The sequence below is a fragment of the Arvicola amphibius genome, chromosome 10, assembly GCF_903992535.2.
Source record: "Arvicola amphibius chromosome 10, mArvAmp1.2, whole genome shotgun sequence".
NCBI classification, from domain to species: Eukaryota; Metazoa; Chordata; class Mammalia; order Rodentia; family Cricetidae; genus Arvicola; species Arvicola amphibius.
The window spans coordinates 89,396,341-89,421,519 of NC_052056.1; the positions used below are offsets into that span (position 1 = coordinate 89,396,341).

The following is a 25,179-nucleotide window of genomic DNA, read 5'->3' on the forward strand; positions in this document are numbered from 1 at the left end:
CACCAATCATCAGAGATATGATTCAAATAGAAAAGGTCTGGTCACGTGGCCAATGATCATGCATGTTTTTTCATGGGAAGAAAATCTGGAAAGTCTCCTCCCATTGAAACAGCATCACTACCCACATAAGCCCAGAGATGCCACTGAAAATACCTGGTCAATAGAGGTTGTCAGCTCAACCAGCTCTAGAATCACCATAGAAACAAGCCATTGGGCATGTCTATGAGCGAGTGTCTAGATGGGTTAAACTGAAGTGGGAATACTCACTCTTAGTGTATAGGGCACCATTCCACGAGTTGGGATCCCTGGATGAACCGAAAGGAGACAGTGAGCTAAACACCAGCATCCATCTCTCTCTGCCTCCTGACTATGGACGCTCTGTGATCTTCCCCCTCACATTCCTGTGTCTTTGCCTTCCCTGCCGTCACATGCTGTCTCTTTAAACTACAAGCCAGAATCAACCCTTCTTCCTTGAACTGTATTTGTCAGGTGTTTGTCACACTAAGAAGACAAGCCACTTTTGCTTGTATGACTTCATCTCCCCATGCTCGATCCAGACCCGACCTGCACGCACCCAAGCTCAGCATAATGATATTCCACAGATGCCTCACACACTCATGCACAGAAGAGACATTGCTGCAATATGATTGGGTAGAACCAGGGTTGGCAAGGGAAATAAAAAGACAAGGACCCTTTCTTGGTGAAGCAAAATGAATGCCAAAGAACCCTGACATGTGGATTTATTAAACAGGAGGCCAAAGGAGAAACTGGAGATAACAGCAGGAATTGCTCATCAATAACACACTGTCTGAGCAGGGAGGCGTGGTATTAAAGGCTGCACAGGAGTCTCAGTAATGGCTTTAATAAGCAGACAGATCTCCCTCTACCAAGGTGGTCCCTCTCCCAGATTATGGGATAACCGAACACCCAGATAACAAACACAGCCTCACCTGAATGGTACATCAGGACAAGGGATAGGATCCAGGAGTTAGAAAGCTTTGGCTAGATGCTGAACCCACCAACCTCACTCATACACATTGGCAGATAGTAAACAAAGCCGGACAGATGTACATCATGTGGTCATCTCAAGGAAACTGTAACCATGGAAATCCATGGACAAGCTTCTCCAGAAAATATGAGCCATGGAGAAGGATCCTTACTCCCAGTTAGGAAAATCACTTCCCACTGTACATCCCAAAGTTTGAACCATCACATGAGGAGATGATGGCTCAGTGTTGTGGTGCCTGCTTTTTACATAGGAAACCAAATCCGCAGTCCCACAAGTTCACCTTTCCAGTTAGAAACTGCTACATACACCTCTCATCCATATCCAGTTAGCTGCTGCGTTTTGCTGATTCCGTGGAAGTCTCTTCCTCCTCCTCCTCCTCCTCCTCCTCCTCCTCCGCCTCCTCCTCCTCCTCCTCCATATCTTTTAGTTTTGCAGATGGAACCCAGAGCTGTACACCTGCTGTACAACTCTAAGATTATGTCACACTCCTGGCCCCTCACTGGGGGATTTTAGGCAGGTGCCCTATTGCTGAGTGACACTCCAAACCCTGTTTTCCTTTTATTTTGAGATAATGTTTTACTATTTTCCCCATATGTCCCAGGACTCACTTGGTAAGCCTGGCTGGCCTTGAGCTTTCTATTCATCTGTTTCAGCTCCTGAGTGACTTGGATGGACTGGCCTGTAGCACCAAGGCCTAGCTGACTACCCACCAAAGCGTCAAAAATATACACTGGAGAGAAGATGACCTCTTCAATGAGCGTCACTGTGCAGAAGAATGAAGTTAGAGTCCCCTCTCTTATTGCATACAAAAAATATCCATGAAAATCAATCAATGGCCTTGTTGTATAACACACATCTACTAAAAGAAAATGTAGGAGAGGGTTGGGAAGATGGACCAGTAGTCAAGAGCACTTGCTGCTCTTGCAGAGGATCAAGACATGGAGGGGAGGTATGGGTGGAGGGGAGAGGAGGGAAGGGGGAGAAGGAGGGGAGGGAGGGGGGAGGAGGAGGGAAGGAGATGGAAATTTTTAAATATAAAAAAAATAAACCATGAGGAAAAAAAATAAAAAAAAATAAAATTCAGAATGTTGTAGCGGAAATTAAACAAAGAAAAAAACTGACCTGTGTTAAAAGCATGGGCTGATTGCACTTATCTAAATTGAGACTGTCTTTGCTTCTCATTAAACATTAAATTGTACACCAAAAAAAAAAGACATGGAAGCAGCTGAGCTATCCATTATCATGAGTAGATAAAGACAATGTAGTATATCTACATGGCGGAGCACTATGCATCCAGAAAAAAATCAAATTCCCTTAATGGTTACAGCAGCCATGGAAGTGGAAAATAGCATGTCAAGAGAAATAAGCCAGATTCAGGAAGGCAAATACTAAATGTTCTCAATTATACATGGGTGTGATCTCATCAATTAGGGCGGGGGAAAGTACTTATCAAAGAGTCTGGGGAAGTTGCTAAGGCTTGTGACCTGAGTTAGCTCAATCTCCAGGACCTACATGAAGATTGTGGAGAGAACCAGCACCCAAAATTGTCCTCTGACTTTCACACATGTACCATGATGCAAATGTGTGCACATGTACACAATACACACAGTTAGTAAATAAATGAATAAAATAACCAAAAAAAAAATCTTCAGTCAAGTGGGCTAAAGAGATGGCTTAACAGGTTGCTGCGTATGTTTTAAGACCTGAGTTCAAATCTCCAGATACCGCATAAAGCTGGGTTTTAGAGTGTAGTTCAGTGATGGTGCACACACCTAGAATCCCCCAGTGTGGGGCTAGGAGTGTGGTTCAGGATTAGATTACAGTGTACCTAAGGCAAGATGGGAGCTAAGATGGGAATTCCCAGAAGCTCCAAGGTCAGCTAATGGGGCAAAAGTGAGAGACTACTCCTCAAGCAAGGTGGAGACTGAGGATCGAGACTTGAGGTTGTCCTTTGATCATGCACACACGCGTGAGTGTGTGCATACACACACAAACACATACCTGTGTGTGCACACATATCCATTGGTTAAATCCCCAGCAATAGACAGATACATACACACGCATGTATATACCTGAGTGTGTGCGCACATATCCATGGGTTAAATCCTGAGCAATAAAGAGACAGAAAGACAGATAGGCAGACAGGCAGACAGACAGACAGACACACACACACACACAGAGAGAGAGAGAGAGAGAGAGAGAGAGAGAGAGAGAGAGAGAGAGAACTTTAAAGAATGCCACTACAAGTGCTGGCAATGCAGCTCCTTGGCAGAACACATGCCTTCATGTGTGAAACCCTGGGTTCCAGTCCCACCTCCACACAATACAGAATTATTGGTTCGTTGCAGCACAATGGCCAGAAGCGGTGGCTTGTTACACATCTCATGGGGAGCCAGCAAAGAGGAGTCTAGGGAATCCCATCGAGACACGCACAACGTTTAATGAGTCTGAAATCCCAACTACCCCGATTTGATCATCACATATACACGCATCTAATTATCACCCCACACTCCATATACATACAACGATTATTGTGTTGAATACAGAATTAAATAAGTAAGATACAATGGGAAAAATAAAAGTCATTTCTGCAGGGCTCTTCTGCTCCCAGGACCCCTCGGTCTCTTATCTTTGTCTTTCTGGACCTGGCCCAAAGCACTTTAAGCAGCTCACATACCTGCCTTCTTACCATCTTTGATATCCTACAGACTTAGCTATGGTTTGCTCCTCTGTGACAACCAGGGGACATCAGTCATACAACCATTTTTAATAATTTATTTTAAAACAGAAAATGGAAAAGGAAAATAAAAGATATGGACCAAAAGAATACACATACAACCTGGAAAATAACCACTTGCATGAAAAACAAAAACATGAAAAGCAATGCATTCCCCTCCCCCACAAGGAGGGAAAGGGGACTGCTTACAGAATTACTCTGAAAAGGCCATTTTGTAATAAATAAATAAATAAATAAATAAATAAATAAAGATGTACAGACATTTGGAACAAAAGCTCCCAAGCCTGTGTCATATTCTACAATAAGTTCTCTGTGGATGGAGGGTGAACCGTAAGACAATCAGCGCCGACCGAGCGGAATGGAATATTTATAAGCCTTGGAAGGGATGCTATCTTCCTCAGCTTTAAAGCACTCGGGAAATGAAAAAATGGAAAGATTGACAGTTCCAGATTCAGACGAATTTAAAGTGCCTGTCCAAGCCATAGGAAGGGATCTGTAGAATTCAAATAAAGAGGCAAAAAAGAAACAAGTTCCAGAAGGAGATTTGACAAGCAAGGGGTTAATTTTGCAACTACCCTTGATATCGTTCATACGTATTAGGAAAACGGTTTTCTCAAGTGCAGTTAGAATGAAAACAACTGGAGCTCCGCTTAAAACTCTAATAAAATCCATCTACTTTAATCTGCTCCCCAAACACAATCCTTGGGAGAGCTCTGAAGGGACTTAACACAGGATGCCACCCACTGAGAGACCACTTCCTTAGAACCCCAGAGAGTTCTCTCTCCTGCACCCCAGGGCTCACTTTTGGAGAAGCTTATTCCAGAAATAGCCCCTTGCCATTCTTTGATAGGGGGGACTAATTTGCAGGCAACACAGGTTAATTTGGTCACTTTTCGTGTGGCACTCAGAACTTTATCTTGTACAGCCTGTGGGCAATTCTCCAAATCACCCCAATTCTACTTTCAGATTTATCCCACGAAGAGCCTCCAAAAATAAACAAGAGAACATGGGATGGCACTGTTCAATAAAATTTTTAACCTCCCTCACTATATCTAATTGCCTTGCATATAATATTCATATTTACTTTTAATTGCAGTTATTAATTTGTGTGTGTGTGTGTGTGTGTGTGTGTGTGTGTGTGTGTGTGTGTAAGTCAGGGGACAGCTTGTAGGAGCTGGTTCTCTCCTTCCATTAGGTGGGTTGCAGGAATGAAACTCAAGTCACTGGGCTTGGGAGCAAGTGACTTTACCACATGCACCATCTTGCCAGCCCACATATCGTATTCATACATATTGCACTTCTAGTATAGTTTCACGGAATTCTGCAGACATATTTTGGCTTAGTTGAACTTTTATTTTACTGAAACAGAACATAGACAATTTCATATCACTTCTGTATTCCGTTTTTCTGAACAACAATGACTCAGGTGCCATTTCTTGTTTTTGATTGGTTGCTATTACTTTATTTAACAACAAACCTCTGTGTGTGCACACATGTGTGCAAAAGTGTGTGCATGCACAGATGGAGGACAGAGATCCATGTTGAGTGTCTTCTGTGAGTTCCCACCTTAGTATTGAAGACAGGGTCTCTTCCTGGATCCAGAATTCAGCAAATGTCTCGACTGGTTTGTCAGCAAAATCCAGAGGGCTCTCTGTTCCCACTCCCTCAACGGTATGGTGACAGATGTGTGCCTCCATTCCCAAATCTGGGTGCGTGCTGGGGATCTGAATTCAGGTCCTTGTGTTTATCCACTGAGCCATCTCCCTAGCCCTGGCTTTACTTTGTTTCCCTCGTGTGCAGGGTCTTACATCAATCTGACACAAGGTAGAGCTATTTGGAAAGAGAAAACCTTAATTGAGAAAAGGTCCCCACCAGATTGGCCTGTAGCCATGTCTGTGGTGCATGCTCTGGATTGATGATTGAAGTGGGAGGGCCCAGCTCACTGTGGGTGGTGTCACCCCTGGTCTGGCCCTACTATAAGAAAATAGGCTGAGCAAGCCATGCAAGCAAGCCAGTAAGCAGCATTCCTCCATGGTTTCTTCTGTAATTGTTTCCTGTTAAGTGTCTCAATAAGATGCAATAATAGATATAGATATAGAATAATAGGAAAGCCTACCGTAACTCCCACCTTGGCTTCCCTCAGTGACAGAGGATGATCTGGGCTTGCAAGTTGAATAAACACTCCTTACCCATGTGGCTTTCAGTCAGAATGTTTTTTGACAGCAACAAACGTAAAACGGGGACACCCGGCAACATGTTTGTTACCCCCTCCACATGCACCATAACTCACTCCCTTTCTTTCTATTTCAAACCCAAAGAGTTCACTCTCTGCTGCCCAGTGGAATCTGACTTCTCGTTGGCTTGCAGGTCTGCAGGTAACCACAACCGCAGTGAACTCATGCGCACAGCAGCCAACTCCTGTCCACATGACAGCATTTTACAACACTTCTCCCCATCCCCCAGCTCTTACATTCCTTACCCCCTTCCGCCACGTTCCCTAAACCTTGGGTGATGGGTGATACAGGTGGGCAGAACTGCATTTTACCCCCTCTCCATCTTTCCCAACTTCTTTTATCGCTACTTATCCAAATGATTTCCTCGGTGCTATTTTCCAACCCTTCGCAGACTTGCCTATTTTTGCTCAATTTTAAACTTATGGGATTTATTTTGATTATGGTTATTTCTGTAACAGAAATGTTCTCATTTTGTAAACAAAGCAGCCTGTGATCCCTGGAAGTCAATTACAGTTTTAAAGCCTAGAGTCTCTTTGCTTCCTTTGAATGCCATTTGTTATTATTGTTAAGGTTCCCCCCCTCCCCATTGTTGCTGTTTGTTTATTTGTTGATAATGGACTCTTTGAAAGGATGTCTGGGGTGTTTATCTCTCTTGTCTCAGAGTAAGTGTGCTAGGACTGGGGAGATGATTTAGTCAGTGCCATGCTTTTCTTGCAAGCTTGAGGACGTGAGTCTGGTCCTAAGAACCCATACAGAAACCCAGGCGTGTGGACAAACCTGTAATGGGACACTGAGGGAAGTGGAGACAGACAGGAGGCTCCCTGGGGTTTGCTAGCTAGTCAGCCTAAGAGAGGTGAGCTGTGGTCCCAGGAACAGATCCTGCCTCAAATAAACAAGCAGAAAATGCCGGAGGAACCAGACTTGAGATTGATCTGCATCATCCGCAAATACACACACACACACACACACACACACACACACGTACACACACACACGTACACACATCACAAACAAAAATGAGCAACGCCGTATAAAGACGAAGTTTAACGACAGGTTGAGTCACCCCTGCTGTCATCCATTGGCCTCTTCCTTAAGTCGGCTTGGTTTCCACCAAGTGGATTCCATAAATTTAACACACAGAAGTGTGAGAGTCTGGAGAGATCACAAGGCTGGAAAGTTTCTCCATTGAGTGTATTCTTTTTTTGTTGGTTGGTTTCTTGGTTTGTTTTTTGAGACAGGGTTTCTCTGTGTAACAGCCCTGGCTGTCCTGGAAGTAGCTCTGTAGACCAGGCTGCTCTTGAACTCACAGAGATTTGCTTGCCTGTCTCCCTAGAGCTGGGATTATAGGCATGTATCGCCACCACCCAGATATTGAGTATATTCTAACGCAGGCTACCTCTATAAACTAGTGTTTGGAGGGCAAAGGAACAGGTTCTGGCTATGCAGATATGAAGGCAGGTGTCCTGGATAGCTTTAATTGTCACCTTGACAGAGCCTAGAGCCCTAGGAGAGGAAAGCCTCAATTGAGAGATCACCCAGATCAGACTGGCCTGTGGGGGGAGGCGTGTCTGTGAGGGGATTGTTTTAATTAGTCATTGATATAGGTAGGAGAGCCCTGCCCACTGTGGGGAGCACCATTCCTGGACAGGTGGTCTTGGGTTGTATCTACCAAAGTATGAGCATGTCAGTAATCAAGCATGTGATGCTCCTCATGGCTTCTGCTTTGAGAATTTCTGTTTTGAGCTCTTCCCTTGGATTTCTACCCTGACTTCCTTAGATAATGAATTGTGACCTGAAAGTGTAAAATGAAATAAATCCTTTCCTCCCCAGCTGATTTTGGTCAGAATGGTTGATCATAGCAACAGAAAAGAAACTAGAACAACAGAAAATAGGGACCTATTCCCACCCACATCTAGTCATAAGAAAAACTGTCTTTTTCTGTCCAGGTCCTGAGTAGTAGTACATGGCTTTTCTTCCAGAAAGCATATGACCATCCTGTCTTCATTTGGAAGTAGAGATAATACTGGGCCTGGTAGCTATGACAACAGCTTGAACAAAAACAGTGATCCATGATAGATAACTAGGTCTGTCATAATAGTAATGAAGTTAGCATTTCCTAACAGAAGTAGGGAGTGGAGGCTTTTGATACTATCATCAGGGATGCTGGCCATCACTCTTCCTGGCTTACCACCAGCTGAGAGGGATCTTGAGAGATGCTAGACTATCTAAGAAGTGGAAGATGAAGGTGTGTCTCCATGATGCAGCATCTATTGAGGTTGACATCTGTTATGAGATGGGCTTTGGTGGTACAGCTGCTCTGGGGTCATTCGTGGCCCTGTAAGTGGCCTGTCACCTGTGCTCTGAAATTACACCCAAAAAACTCATCAGTTGACCAAGTTGGAGTTCAGTGGAATCATTATTCAGTCTGTGTCATAGACCTACCTAGGATGGGGAGACATTGTTCATGTCATGTCTCCCCTGAAAAGCCATTGCAACTGTGGGTCTCTGGCAATCTCATCAGGTTGTATTCTTCTGCTCTAACAGTCTGGTGAGGGGTAGTTTTAACTATCAACTTGACAATGTAGAATCAATCACCATAAGAGAAAAATCTATTGAGGGACTTCTTATATCAGGTTGGCACATGTGTGAGTGTCTTGATTGTTAATTGAGGTGAGAGGGCCCACTTTGAATATGCGTGGCAGTATTTTGGGGGCTGGACTCTGGGTGTATAAAAGTAGCTGAGAGCCACCAGCAAGCAAATAAGCTAGCTAGAATGTTTTTTTTTATTTGTTCTTGACTATGAATGTGAGATGACTAGTTGCTTGAGTCCCTGTCTGAAATCCTCTGAAATGATGCACCATGCCTTGGAATTATAAGCTAAGAAATCCTTCTTCCTTAAATTGCTTTTTGCAAGGGTACTTATCACAGCCACAGAAAATAAAACTAAAGCAAACTTCTGCGCGTCTCAAGTGAAAAGTTAGGTCTCGGTTTCTCTATCTATCTGCCAACTACCATTTATCCACCCTCATTCCATCTTCCAAAGTCCTGCAGGTGTTTGCTGGGTGATGCCACCAATTGTCTCAGTTAGGGTTTCTATCATTGTGAAGAGTCACCATGATGATGGCAACTCTTATAAAGGAAAACATTTAATTGTGGCGGCTCGCCTACAGTTTCAGAGGCTCAGTCCATTATCATCATGGCAGGGAGCCTGGCAAGACACAGGCAGAAGTGACGTTGGAGTTGTAGCTCAGAGTCCTACATTTCACAGGCAACTGGAAGCCGACTGAGACTCCGGGTTGTATCCCAGGCACAGGAAACCTCAAAGTCCACCTCCACAATGATTCCCTTCCTTCAAGGCCATACTCGCTCCAATAAAACCACACCTCCTAATAGGGCCACTCCCTAACTACGGGGGCCAATTACATTCAAATTACCACACCAATGATCTTACTTAGTTTTCCCTTTCTGTGCTCTGTGCCTCTTTCCCATCATTTTAGCAGCTTCAGGAGGAACCAGAAGTGAATGTGGGTTCACTCCACCAAGCTACACCATTCGGAGATGCTGAGACTTTCTACTGAAGATAACCACACCCAAAGTTTGCTTATTGTCCTCCTGGTCTGGTCCATTCTTATCCTACTCTCCTCTTTAGATGTTCCATCCCATGTATCCTTCAAGCTTTCCTTAGTTTGGGGATATCAGCTCAAGCGAGAGATGTTCAGACCCTCCCTTCACACCCTGCGTGTACAGTTGTCATGGCTACTGTAGGCTACTGTTCTCCAGGAATGGCATGCGTGTTGCTCCCTTGAATTCTCCCTGCAAGAAACTGGTGTTAGATGGGATAGAATATTCTTCCATCATTTGGGGGAGAGGCTCACAAGGCCCCACTCCTCCCTTAGGATCTATTGGCAGTTAATGGTCGCTGGGGAAGGGAGGTATTTTCTTTGGTAGTGTTGCCATCGGAGGCTACCCATGCTCCTGTAAATAACCTCAAGTAAACTCATTGTGCACTGAGCATTGATGGTCTGACATTAGTGCCTGGGATGGCTAATCTCAACTGCCATCTTGATGGGATTCCAAATGACTATAGAAAACAATTCTCATGGCATGTCTGCAAAGGATTTTCTAGACAGAGTTAAGTGAGGTGGAAAAACATAGCCTGAATGTGGGTGGTGTCCTCTCATGAACTGGGTTTCCATACTGAATAAAAACGAGAAAGCGAGGTGAGCATCAACATTCCTCTCTCTCTCTCTCTCTCTCTCTCTCTCTCTCTCTCTCTCTCTCTCTCTCTCTCTCTCTCTCTCTCTCTCTCTCCTTCTACTTGATGTGACCAGGTGCCTCACACTCCTGCCACCATGCTTTCCCCATGATGATGATCTGTACCCTTGACCTGTGAGCCAAAATGAATTCTTTCTCCCTTAAATGTCTTCTTATTAGACATTTTGCCACAGCAACAAGAAAACTCTCCATATCTCAAGAGAATAGACATTTGTCAAGCTCTCAAGCTCCCCAGAATGTCATGCCACAGGGTCTCATACCACAGGTCACCTTGCACTGGAATGAGATGGCCTTGCTTGCCGGTTTCCCTCCCCAGACAAGAAGTCAGTCAATTAGTACCATGTCCCTTGCAAGATTGCATCTCCATGGTGCAGCCGATCACTGGGTGCATAATAGATACTCATTGACATCTGTTCAGTTGAGCCATTTCTAATACACTGCATGTGGGAGGCCTTTCCAGTCTCATCAGAGAGTGAAACATAGGGCTGTGTTTATTTGCCAACATGGAAATAAGAAAGGCTAATCAGAAAGCACCAGGAAGTGAAAACCGCCAGATGTTTTCTGAGAACACAAGTCCAGGAAGACAAAATAGCATGCAAAGGGGGTGATGTATATTTTTCCCAGTGATTCAAAATGAATGTGCGCTTATTAGGCAGAGAGAGAGAGATTTAACGGGTTTCTCGGCTAATGCTGTAATTTTAAATCCATTTAAGATAATTTTCTTTATCTTGAATTTATTTTTCTCAGTAACCAGGATACTTAACTGATTTGCACAAAACCCATTTGAAAAAAAAGAAATAATCTACCGCAAGCGAGGGCACATTCTAAATGGGAATAAAAAGGAGACATTGAAAATCTAAAGAAAATGGAGATTTGAGAAACCAGAGTGAGCTCTTACATAGTAAATAGGGCCTTTTGAAGCTCTAGTTTAGTTGGTGGAGGGTGTCAAGCCCACCCTTAGTGGAGGAGCTATTGGAATTTGGTGGCTGCTAAGGGTGGGAGAGTGATTATCCTTTGAATATATGAACTTGTAGATTACCTGTGTCCCAGTGGCTGTCTCTGCACCCACATGCTTACGAGTAGAGGCTATCATTGTTTGGGACACGTTGAAGGAGATTATCTGGGGAGTCTGAGGCTTGAAATGGAGAAAGATATGGCCCTATTTCATTGTATACGTGTATAAAATTCTCAAGAATAATAAAAAAAAGACCACTAACAACAGAAAAGGAATTGCTGTAATTCTTTGAAAGATAATGGTACAATTAGCTATCTAATGCTAGGTAGACCCAGAGAAGTGGCTCTCTATCTGTGGGTCATGGATCGCTTTGAGGGTGGGCCATCCGAAAGCATGGCTATTGACATTATGTTTCATAACAGTAGCAAAATTACACTTATGAAATAGTCACAAAAATAATTTTATGGCTGGGGTCACCACGCAAGGAACAGTATCCAAGGGTGGCAGTACTAGAAAGGTTGAGGACCACTGTGATAGAGCCTCTAATGTATGTCCTTTGGATACAAAACTTGGAAGTAAGTACCAGCTCAATACATAGACACAAATGAGAAAAGGTTGATCAGTATTACACACAACAATCAGATACCAAAAACAGCCTAAATTTCCAGTTATGGACAAAATGATCATAATGAGTTATATCAAAAGCTTATGGGGCTGGAGAGATGGCTCGGGGGTAAAACAATCACCGTGAAAGCCAGGGGATCCACGTTTGATCCCCAGGACCCATGAAAAGTGCCAAGGCTGGCAGCATGCTCTTACAACCCCTGGGAAGACAGAGGCAGGAGCATGTCTAGGGCTCACTGGTCAGTCAGCTAACCCAGCTGAGTCAGTGAGCTTCATATTCAGTAAGAGACCCCGTCTCCAAAACTAAGGTGGAGAGAGGTAGGAGAGGATAGTTGACATCTACTTCTGTCCTCCACATCTTCATGCACACACTTGCCTGTACACCCCTTACACACATGTGTGTACACATAAGAATACAAACATTTACACGTGTTGCTTGTGTTATGATATCAAATCAAAAAGACAAAACTGATACGTCACTCATAATCTATAGAAAACAGACTCAATGATAATATTTCAGTGTTATCATGTATTAGTATGTGATAATATATAATATTATCAATATGTTAGGCATAATGACTCATGTCTGTAAACCCATCATCTCGTGGCGGGGGAGATGAGGCAGGAGGATTGATTATGAGTTTGAGACTGACTTGGGCTACATAGTTTTAGTTAGCTTGAGCTACATGCAGTAAGACAGTGTCTTGAAAACCAATAAATACATAAAATAAAGTTCAGCAGATAGAGGATAGACAGGTAGATGACAGAGATAGGTAGACAGACAGACAGACAGACAGACAGACAGATGGATGGATGGTAGATGATGGATAGAGAAAAGATAATAGACATCAAAATGTCAACAATTACTATGTTTAGGTAAGGATACCACGGTGGTATTTTAAATTTAAAAAACTTTATATTGAGAATCTTTCTATACTTTTAAAATTACTTTTATAATAGTTGTATTCTTTCTTTTCTGAGACAAAATCATGGGAATCTTTCTATACTTTTTAAATTACTTTTATAACAATTGTATTCTTTATTTTCTGAGATGGAATCATGTGGACCAGGCTGGTTTCAAACTAACTACTTAGCCCAGGCTGGCCTCCTACCTCAGTCCTGAGTTCCTGATACTCCTGCTCCACTTGTCCAGTGCTGGATTCGGGGGCTGTGCCACCACTCCTGAAGTGTCTGTGATGGCGCCCAGAGCTTCATTCCAGAACTTACAGGAGGCAAGCGTGATATCATTTGAGCCATATCACCAGCCCTTAACTATTTAGCCAGTATTTCTTAAGTAATGAAAGTCCTTGATTGATTATAGAAGAGACAGTTCAAAATAGAAGATCCCTCTGTGGTTACAAACAGATGAGAAAGTATCACAGATGAAGACAAAGCTAGCCAGCCCCTTACCAGGGCTCAGCTGTAACTTACTTAGTTGGACGATAATCTGGAATAGACCGATCCAAGGAGATCTTTTCGCTGAGGTAGGAATTGTAGCCGTACTTCTCATGAGGTCCTTTGGCTTTTTCTTCTTCCGAGGGGGAAAGGGTGGCAGGAAGGCCTCCTTTGCCCCGCCCACCATACCCTTCGATGAGTCCCAGTGATTTGGATAACCCTACAAAAAAGGAGAAAGAGTTACTCTAAAACATCTCCTCTAGATATATCATGTGACCTCCGATAGAGCTTCAATTAAGATTTTAACATACCTTAGCACATAAAAAAATTATGACCTCAGTTTACATAGTCTGTATTTATGTTTGGAGGATATGTATCCAGAGGTAGGGTCTGCTGTAGCCAGGGCTGATTTTGAACTCACTATGTAACTGAGGATGACCTTGAACTCCCAATCTTCTGCCTCCACGCCTCCTGTGTGCTGGCATTACAGGGCTGCCCCTCAAGTATCCAGTTCATGTGGTAGTGGGGATATTTCTACAGAGAGAGAGGCCCAGGCTTTGCCAAGCTCTGGGGTTCACATCTGAATATTTATTGGGAGCCTCATGCTTCTTTTGAAAACAGAGACCACTGAGACTTGGAGAAATAAAAACCAAGAGGAAGCCAAGAAATGGAATGAATGTGGGACCTTATCCATGCCCATCTCCCCTTTCTCTTTGGGGGCAGTCACAGCCAGATTGGGTCTGCAGGGAGGGGAAGGTTCCAGGGACCTCACAGACTTAATAAATTTCAGGGAACCACCAGACAGCAGGTGGATTGGTTCAGTGTGTGTGGGGGGGGGGGGCGGGGAATTGCTGCAACTGAACTAGGAAAAAAACAAGTTAATTTCATCATGAGCTAAAAGCACAAGCTAGGTCTTGACGTGACTCTTTGTCGAATGGTTTTATTTAACTTCCATCTCAATGGCAAAGGGAAACACAAAGTGCTTGAGAGCAAATTGCAAAGAAGAGAAAAATGCCCGTAAGAATGATAACCAACAATACACAAGGAAGGAGCCCTCCATGGCAACCGTCTCTGAGCAGCTGCAGTCCCCAGGATGTTGGTAGGTCCCTATCCATTGTCGTAGAATCCCATAAAGATCTTAAGGAGTAAGCATAGATGGCAGAGCTGTGAGAGGTTAAATTACTTAGCTAGGAAAATGTGTGCTTATGGCTCTCGTTGGTTGTAAATATACAAACCACTTATTACACACACACATGGACACACTCTGGAGTCCTGGGAATTGAACCAGGGCCTCTGACACACAATTTTTTTTTACCATCGAATCACATACTCAGTTTCTTTCTGGAGGGTTCTAGGCAGGCACTATACTGCTGGTCTAGGTTCCTAGTCCTTCAGCAGGTGATTCTACACGACTACTTGCCCACTGAGCCACATCCCCAGCCTTTCATTTCCACGACGGACAGCAAGAATATAGATCACTTTAGTTTTAACAGTAGGCAGCTACTGATCTCAAGTGGACCCAAACTTCACAGGAAGACATCCTTGGGCAAGTCAAAACCAATGATTCTTCTTGGGCCGTGTGAGATTCAGCATCACAAAACACCAGGGTGCACTGTCTCTTCCAGGCATCACTGCAAATGGGAATGCATTCATGCAATGACAAAATCAAAGCAGCTTGGCTCAACCCAGGGCAGTGCTGTGTGACCTGTGAATGGTTCCTATGGTTCTCATACTTGAACTCTCAGCTCTTAGCCCCCATCCCAGCAGACTCCCCATCAACTGAGATTTTCCCTTCTTACCTACGTTTTCGTCATCAGTCTCACACTCCACTTTGATGCAGACAAAAGACCCAGGCATCATCTTCGCCATGCTCAAACAGCTGCCTTAGTCAAACTCAAGCACTTAGATTTAATTTTAAAATCCTCTGGTACCAAGGCAAGGCAGTGCACAGAAGGCAGTGCACAGAAGGCAGCGCACACAAGGCAGCGCACACAAGGCAGCGCACACGAGACAGTACACACAAGGCAGCGCACACAAGGCAGTGCACACAAGGCAGTGCACACAAGAGAGTACACACAAGGCAGCGCACACAAGGCAGTGCACACAAGGCAGTGCACACAAGGTAGTGCACACATGCCATCCCATCACTCAGGAAGTGGAGACAGGGGGAGTATGACTTCAGTTTCCTGGCTCAGAAAAATAAATAAATAAAATAAAATCACTAGGGACAGAGCAATACTAGAAGAATGGAAAATGGAAAAGAACTGAGCAATTCTTCAACATGCCAAACACAGTGATCATAAGACCAAGGGACTTACTCCTGGGTGTAACATCAAAGCAAAATAAATATGTATATTCACACAAAACTCAAACCAATGGCTCATAGCTGGTTACCCAAGTGTAAGCGAATTGCAATGTTGGCACACAATGGAGTACTAGGCAACAAAAAGAATAAAGTGTCCATGCATGGTGGTCCATATTACTACATATAGTAGATAAATAGGGAGACAGAGATACCTGTCTAGATGATGGACACATCTATATATGATTTATAGATAGATGATAGATATGAAAGATGATAAATAGATAGATGATATAATAAATAGAAGATAGATAGATAGATAGATAGATAGATAGATAGATAGATAGATAGATAGATAGATGGATAGATAGATAGATAGATAGACAGACAGACAGATAGATGTTGGACATATAGACATGGTGGATAGATAGATGATAGATGATAGCTATGACAGATAATAGCTAAATAGGCAGATAGGAGATAGATGACATATAATAGATACATAGATGATTGACAAGCAACAGAAAAATAGAAGACAGATAATAGATAAGTAGATAGATATGTGATTTACAGGTAGATAAATAATATAGATATATAAATATAGATACATAATCAGCAGGAGATTAGGTAGTTATGTAGATCTATAGATAGATTGATGACAGATGATAGAGCTGATATATATATATATATACACACACATGTGCATACACAGATATGAGTATGTAAATATGTGTATATACATATGTTTATGCATATAATTATATACATACATTCATACACACATATACATATATATAAGAAGGAAGGCGGGCTCCTTGGGTGCAGCAGGGCCACATGGTCTCTTGAGAGCTGGGATCACAGGACACTTCCAATAGTAGAATACTGCAGATCTATAAAACACCCTCACAAAGCCATAAACACAGCTCGTGAAAAAACAGCCATTCTGTTCCTAACAAGACAAAATGTAAGGGTGCACATAAAAACTTTCCAGTGAAACAAAGAAACACTCAATAAAATGATTTTAAATTGCGTAAAATGCAGAGCCTCGTTTGTAAGAAGGGGAAACTCCTGAATGACTTAAAAAGAAAATGGAGACAGTCTGTTGAGAAAGGAAAGATGAGTTCATCATTGACTAAAGGTTGATGTATTGGTGGGGGGGAACTCCAAGTTCCCTGGAGAAATAAAGCTGAAGCAGAGGTATCTGTAAAAATCGGGATTCCATTAGAGAGTGTACTTAGAAAGGAAACATGATTGTTGCTGTTATTATTATTATTATTATTATTATCATCATCATCATCATCATCATCATCATCATCATCATCATCATTATTATTACTATAGTAAAAGAACTGGGAAGGTATCTGGCTCAATTATAGAGTACTTGTCTATAATCTGTCAGTTAGGGGCTGGTGGTATATCTCAGTGGTAGAGCACCTGCCTAGAATCCCCCAGAGAGGCTGCAGGCATGGCCCATTGGTAAAGTATCAGCTTAGAATTCCTCAGTGAGGAGCTGGGCATGTAACTTAATGGTAGAGGACCTGCCTAGAATTCCTCAGTGAAGAAATGGGGGCACAACTCACTGACAAGACAGCCTAGCCAAATTGGTATATTTCAGGCCCCAGTAAGGACCCCTGTCTCTAAAATCAAGGTGCATAGCACCTCAGGAATGATGATCAAGGCTGACCTTTGCCATTCACATACAACCATATGTACATGAACATGCACACACACATAGACATGCAAAATAAGAGAAATAAAATTAAAAATACGTGTCCATTCAATTAAGGACATGGGGGGGAATTTGGTTCCTAATGCAATGCCCCTCCCGACTGGGGCATGATTTCTTCCCAGGATGAAACACACCCGCTTAGCAACCTCACACACATACACAAAAGCAACACCATGCCACCCATCACAATGTGACAGCTATGAATTATATATTTCGTGGTCCATGTGTTCCCATTCCCCCTCCCCCAATTTCATCTGCCAGAGAGATGCAACAAGGCAGCACAAATTTCCATGGGATTTTAATGTGTTTACTTAGCAAGCTCCCAGAAACCACTGGCAAAGACAAATGAGAGTTCAAGTCCAAGGATGAAGGCCACATTAGTCTTCGGCCCAGGATGTTGCCACTGGAATCTATTGAGATGACCCCACTGTATTAGTCACTTCCTCGCTGCTGTGAGGAAGGAACCTAACCAATGCAACTCAAGGAAAAAAGGGTTTATTCTGACTTAGAGTCTGAGAGTACACTCTTCCAGGAAGTGAAGGCATGGTGGCCAGAGTGTGAGGCAGCTGGACACATGGCATCCCCAGGAAACAGAGGGAGATGCAGAGGGAGATGCATGCTCGTGCTTGGCTTGCTTTCTCCTTTCTATTCAGTCTGGGACTTTATTCAATGGGATTGTAGTATCCACATTTAGGGAGGGTCTTACTTCCTCAATTAACCCAATCTAGAAACCTCATCACAGACACATCCAGAAGTGTGTCTCCTAGGTGATTCCAGATAAGGTCAAGTTGACCTGACTGTCAATATCAGTCAATACACACACACACACACACACACACACACACACACACAGAGAGAGAGAGAGAGAGAGAGAGAGAGAGAGAGAGAGAGAGATGCTTATTTTTCAAAAGGGCAAAAGGGCCCCCTGTTCTTTGGCATAAAGCACTTAGAGCACAAGGACCTGAGTTTGCTCCTTAGAACCCTCATTTATAAGGCCAGCACAGCAGAACACAGCTATAAGCCCAGCATTGAGGAGATGAATCCCTGGAGCTGAAGTCAGCCTGACTTTTTGACCAGTTTCAAGCTAATGAGACCTTGTCTCTATACAAAAAACATCTGATTTTGATCTCTTTTTTCCACACACATTTGCACACACACACACACACACAAACACACACACATATTAACTAGCTCTGAAAAAGTCATCTAAAAGAAGAGTAAATATAATAATGAATCTATACTCGTGAAGAAGAGGACAGACACTAATGAGTGACACGGAGAAATCAAGCTTGAAAAAGGCCACCTGGGTGTTGCAGAAAGGACTTCAGAGGCACGAAAGACAGCCCTGCCAGGGAGGGAAGTATCCCCAGGGTAATAAAGAAAAGAAGGACGAAGCAAGGCTGCCTCTCAGTGAGGATGCCTGGGTGGAAGATGTAACGATCTTGTATTAACAAGAGCTTTTTATTCCCACAATAACTAACCAGAATAGATGATATTGCAGGGGACCTATTTATAACAGCAACAATATTGCATCAGCTCCAGCAATAACCAATAAGACTATAAGGACATTTTACTAAGGGGAATAAAATGCAGCCTACATAAACTGGCAATGAAGATGTCTCCTAATTGGAAGATGGAGCAGTAGGAGCAATACTATACAATACAATTTACCCTCCCTGGGAACGGTGATGGAATTGGAATTCAGAGCCTTGTGCATGTTAGCTGGGCAATCACACTCATATTGTGCTGTACTCCAAGCCCAATTTCTTCTTAATTTTTTTAAAATTAAATTTATTCATTTGTGTGTGTGTGTGTGTGTGTGTGTGTGTGTGAGAGAGAGAGAGAGAGAGAGAGAGAGAGAGAGAGAGAAAGAGAGAGAGAGAGTAAGTGAGTGTGTGAGTGTCATAGAACAACTTGTGACAGTTTGTTTCTCCCCTCCTATTATATGGGTCTTAGGGACTGCACTCAGTTGTTCAGGTTGGTGGCAAGTGCCTTTACTGTCTGAGCTCTCTCTCCAGCATCCCCTTAATAATTGTTAAGTATATGTATCTGTGTGGGTATGCACATAAAAGTGCAGGTACCTGTGAAGAACAGCAGAGGGTATCAGATTCCTGGAACTGGAATTATAGACAAATTGCAAGCCACCCAACATGAGTACTGGAACCCAAACTCAGGACCTATAAAAGAGCGGTTCATGTTCTATACCACCAAGTCAATTCTCCAGTCTCTGCTGGTTTTTTGTTAGTGCTGTTACTTAAGTCTAGAAGACAATAAAGGGTAGTAAGATTAACTTAGAATAAGGTATGAAGAATTATATTTTTTCAAAAGAGAGAACTAGAGCTGGGGAGATGAGTCTATGGGCTGGAATGCTTGCTGTCCAAGTCAGAGGACCTGAGTTCGGATCCTTGCACCCAGGTAAACAGCCAGACATAAGTGCACATAAGCCTGCAACCCCAGCCCTGTGGTGAGCTGGGACGGGAGGATTTGAGATGGGAGGATGGCTGGGGTTAAAGGCTTGGCTCCCAGCTAGGGTTGCTGTTTCAGATGGTTCTAGAAACTCTAGGGAGTGGGGCTTGCCTTGAGGATGTCACTTCAGACATGCCTTTGAAGACTGTAACTGAGCTGAAGACCTCTTGTGATCTGCTTCTTGTTGGAAAGGAAGTGAACACGCTCTCTGCCACACACTCCCACCACCATGGTGCTCTGCTTCTGCTCCCCGGACCACAGCCTGTAACCTCCTGAAATTGACCCCCCAAAATCTTCCCTATCTTAGGTTGGTCTTGCAGATATTCTGACCATAGTCATGCAAATACAATTGATACAAGTTTGATCAGTGCGAAGAAATTCAAAAGCTTGCTGGGAGGTGAGACTTGAAAATAGCTCTTTTTAAACTTCCTGTTACATTTCTTTATTTAGTTTGCATGGTTGTCATACATACCTATGGCGTGGAACACATATGGGGGACGGAGGGTAACCTCCAGTGGTCAGTTCCCTTCTTCCCCCATGGGGATCCTAGAGATGGAACTCAAGCAACTGCTTTTACCTGCTGGGCCATTCCCCAGCCCAAGGGATTTCTTTTTCTCAGATATTTACCAAACATGAAACAGTAAAAATGAGATTAAAATCTTTAAACTTTTGAAATATTAAGAGAAAAGAAAAAAATCGGGCAATGGTGGCTCACATCTTTATTCCTAGCACTTGGGAGGAAGATACAGAATGATCTCTGAGTCTGAGGTCAGCCTGGTCTACAGAGCAAGTTCCAGGAAAGCCAGGTATACACATGGAAAGCAAAGCAAAGCAAACAAAAGAAAGGAGGGAGGGAGGGAGGGAGGGAAGAAAGGAGGGGGGGAGGGAAGAAAGGAGGGAGGGAGGGAAGAAAGGAGGGAGAGAGGAAAGAAGGGAGGGAAGGAGGGAAGGAAGAAATTTCCTTCTATTAAGATCAGGGACTATCTTATTTTTGGTGTTTCAAGACAGGGTTTCTCTGTGGCTTTGGAGCCTGTCCTGGAACTAGCTCTTGTAGCCCAGGCTGGCCTTGAACTGATAGAGATCCGCCTGCCTCAGCCTCCCAAGTGCTGGGATTAAAGTTGTTCACCACCACTGCCCAACTCTCTTACTTTTTAAGGAAAGGTCCCACATCTCCCAAGCTTGCCTTGTACTCACCACATCATAAAGATGACGGTAACCTTCGGCCTACTGTGTCCATTTCTGGAGTCCTGAGATCTCAGGCATGCTCTAGCACACTAGGTTAATGTGGTGCCGGGGTGGGACCTAGGCCCCGTGCATACTAGATAAGCACACCGTCTACTGAGCATCCTCTCCAGCCCTCCAGGACTACTTTCACATAGGTGATGGATTGGGTCCATCTATCCTACAGGGTCCAGAAACCCTGTGAGGTCCAAAGGCTTTACAGTTTCTCAGCGAAAAATAAATCCTCCCAGCCCACACTGGCCATAGATTCCAAATGAGCTACAACAGCGCTAGCGTGGCGGCAAACACAAACAGCCCAGAGTGTAAATCATCGCCTCCCTCCACACACTGAAGGACATTGTTTTCTTGGGGACTGCAGCTGAAACTTCTGTGTTTACAATAGCCAGCATTACTCTCCCAGAAATAGGAATGAGACTTAGAACAAACACAAATTCCAGACTTAGAGACTATACAGCTGGTATGATCCGGGGGCCCTGGCGGCTCACAAAGTAACTCAGCCAGAACAGAACGTGTATACACACACACACACACACACACACACACACACACACAGAGAGAGAGAGAGAGAGAGAGAGAGAGAGAGAGAGAGAGAGAGACATGCACACATATACAAAAACAATTAAAAACGTTTGTATACACTTGGCTCATAAATGCACAGACACATTTATACAAACTCCCATATGCACAAACACATGCATGCATTCCTACACAAAAATGTATTCACTTACTCATCTATACAAACACACATGTACATATGTATACTTCCACATGCCCTTATAAATGTGCGCGCACAGACACACACACACACACACACACACACACCACATTAACATGCTTAATCAGTAAGCCAAGCGTGTCAAGTTCCAGTGTTTAGTTGGATTCCCCAGATTAAAGGGGTTTCTTTAGGAGAGACTTAGCTACCCCTTCAGTCCCAGCCCTGGGACAGATTCCACCTACGCTGAAGCATTTGGAACGTGATAGACCATGGAAAACACAGCTGTGTGCATAATAGCAAGAATTCCACATTTATTCCTGGCCAATTTCCACTATTTTATCAGGAGAAGCCTTTTATTTTCAGAAGCCAGAATAATAATTGCAGTAAAGGCAGGGGAACTCAGTTGGTAGAGTGTTTTCCTGGCACGTCCAAAGCCTTCAGTTTCATCCCCTGCACCACATGGACCAGGCATGGTGATGCCTGCCTGTACTCCTGGCACTCAGTAAGTAGAGGTCGGAGGACCAGGAGTTCAAGGTCATCCTTGGCTACACAGCAAGTCTGAAGGCATCCTGGAATACATGAAACTTTGCCTCAGAAACACACACACACACACACACACACAAATGGATTGAGGTAAATACAGAAACTATGCCAGAAATGAGGCTTACTGCCCTTGCTATCAAGCATAAGGAACAGCTCTGATAATTAAGATGGAGACGCAGAAAAGCGAGTCGGGAAATATTGCTGCCAGAGAGTTTAGCAACATTCTGGATACCAACAACAGTGATAATTAATTCAATTGACAAGAGTCTATTATACACACAGCAGCAAATGGCACTTTAATACACGGGCTGAACATACACAAGAGTGTCATATTCTAATCTGCTTTCTCCACATGCACGCATGTATGACAAAATATTTTAAATTCTCTACCCAAGTCAAATAGCCATTCATTCATCTTGGTGTTGGGGATTGAACCCAGGGCCTCTACCACTACCCTCACAGTCCAAAAGTATACTTTTCTCTTGGTGTCTTTTGTCTTGTTTTTTTTTTTTTGGCTTGTTTGTTGGTCATCTTCTTTGTTTTGTGTTCTTTTTGTTGTTGTTGTTTTTAGACATGATCTCTCTATAGCCACTCTGGCCGGGAATCCACTATGTTGCCTAGGCAGGCTCCAACTCACAGCAATCATCCTGCCTCAGCTGCAATGTAGTGGCATTAAGAGCATGTGTCATACAATGTGTCAAAAAGGATCAGATGTCCTTTTGTATATGTCTCACCTTGTTTTTGCTTTGTGTGTGTGTGTGTGTGTGTGTGTGTGTGTGTATGAATCTACCTCAGTGCCTGAGCCCAAAAGAAGATATTGGATACCCCAGAGCTACAGTCAAAATTGATTATGAATTGTTCAATGAGGGTGCTGGGAACCGAACCCAGGTCCTCTAGAAAAGCAACAAGCTCTCTTAACTGCTGAGCCATCTCTCCAAACCCTAACGAGTCTCTTGACATATTTACTCTTCTCCACTTATACTGTCACTTGGGGAAGCTCAGGGCATATCTCATCTCTTGCTCATGCTACCACCCTTGGCCCTCAAAGTGATCTACAGAGCGAGTCTTTCAGCATGCAGACATGATTTTTACTCGATTAACACTCATGTGGCCTATGGAAGACAGCCAGAAAGAGTCCGCACACTGGACGTGGCTATTAGCAGACCCGCAGTGCTGGGTCTAACTCACCTCTCCACTGTATTCTTTGTTTAAACTATCCCAAGCCCTCCTGATGATTACAAACTTCCAATGACTCCACCCAACACTGAGGGCTGCTGGGAATTGAATCTAGGGATTCATGTGCATGCCAGACAAACATCCTACCAAGAAGCCATACCCCGGCCCTTCCCTGGAGGGTTCCAGCCAACTCCTCCACCATAGACTCATGGCCAGCCTTTGCTTTACTTTCTTAGACAGACTCTTACTAAGTTGTCCAGCCTGTCTTTGAATTTACTATGTATCTCAGACAGATCTGGAATTTGTAATCCTCCTGTCTCAGCCTCCCTAGAATTGGGATTTATAGACCTGCAGCAGTAGGCCTAGCTTGTCACCATTTTTGAACACCCGCCAGTCTAGACTATCAAAGTGTGCTCTACGGTGCAATGAAAATCTCAACAGAATTCTCAGTCTCAATCAAATGGTGTAGCTGATAGCATATTTATTAGCCTTTGCTTGTCATGCACATAGGAGAAGGGCTCTTACAGAGAGGAATGGTCCTTTGGTGTCTTGCACACAGCCTGGTGCACAGCAAGCATATATATTATGCACATGAATGTGCTGCTGAATTAGCAAAGCAAGTCTGTAAAGAGGTGAATGAGTACTCTGTCTGTTGGGCTGGTGAAATACATCACCATGATTGAGGTCGGCAGTTCTCAACCTGTGGGTCCCAACCCCTTTGGGAGTTGCCTATTTAATATCCTGCACATCAGATATTTACATCACAACTTGTGACAGTAGCAAAATTATGGTTATGAAGTAGCAACGAAAATAATGTTATGGTTGGGGGTCACCGCAGCATGAGTAACTGTATTAAAGGGTTGCGGCATTTGGAAGGTTGAGAACCACTGCTCTAGGCTGACACAGAAATGTCCTGGTGACACAGCAGAACTCAGCCAGCGTCGCTTCACAAACTCAGTCAGATCATCGATATATTAGCGCAGTGATCTTGACATTTGTTGGCAGCTGTATTGTGATGGTGATTCTGACATTTCTGTCCTGCATCCTCCCTGCTTGCTAGATGCGATGTCCGAAGGTTATCCTAGCCTTAATACAGCGAATGAAGTCATAAAAATTCAAATACAGGCTGCGCTGATAGCTCAGTTGGTAAAATGTTTGCTCTGCAAGCAGGAGAACCTGAGTTTAATTCCTGGAATCAATACTTTAAAAAGAGTTGGGCGTCGTGGTGTATGCTGGGTGCATGCTGGCAATTCCAGCAGTAGACAGTTGCAGACAGGCGGATCTTAGAGGCTCATTGACCGGACAACCTCATCAAACAGGCAAGACCCCAAAAGAGTAAACAGCACCAAGGAACAACATTTGAGGTCAACCTTTGATCTCCATGTGCAAACACAGACATATACACATGCGTGTGCATCTGCACATACCTAAACATGTACACACAAATACATATGCAAACGAAAAGAATTCACCTGGGGCCTGGAGAAATGGCTCAGCAGTTAAGAGTGCTTGTTGTTCTTGTAGAGGACCCGGGTTTGATTCTCAGTACTCACATCAGGTAACCTACACCCAACTGGAACTCCAGCATCAGCGAAATCCAATGCCCTCTTCTGGACTATGAGGACACACACACACACACATACACACGCACGCACACACACACACACACACACACACAATTTAACAATTAAAACAAAACTTTTAAATTAAAAAAAAACAATTGTACCAAGTACTATTTGGTGGAAGAAAACTAGGCAAAATGTCCTTTGTGTGTAAG

At 43.5% G+C, this 25,179-nt stretch overlaps 1 protein-coding gene across 1 annotated transcript in view; it reads right to left on the reverse strand.

The window, feature by feature from the left end:
* Galnt17 (polypeptide N-acetylgalactosaminyltransferase 17) overlaps nt 1-25,179 on the reverse strand; it is a 425,167-nt gene that overhangs the window by 251,053 nt on the left and 148,935 nt on the right. Inside the window, exon 2 of the mRNA XM_038345684.1 lies at nt 13,266-13,449. Coding sequence (XP_038201612.1) covers nt 13,266-13,449 — 184 coding nt within the window. The remainder of the gene's footprint in view (nt 1-13,265; nt 13,450-25,179) is intronic.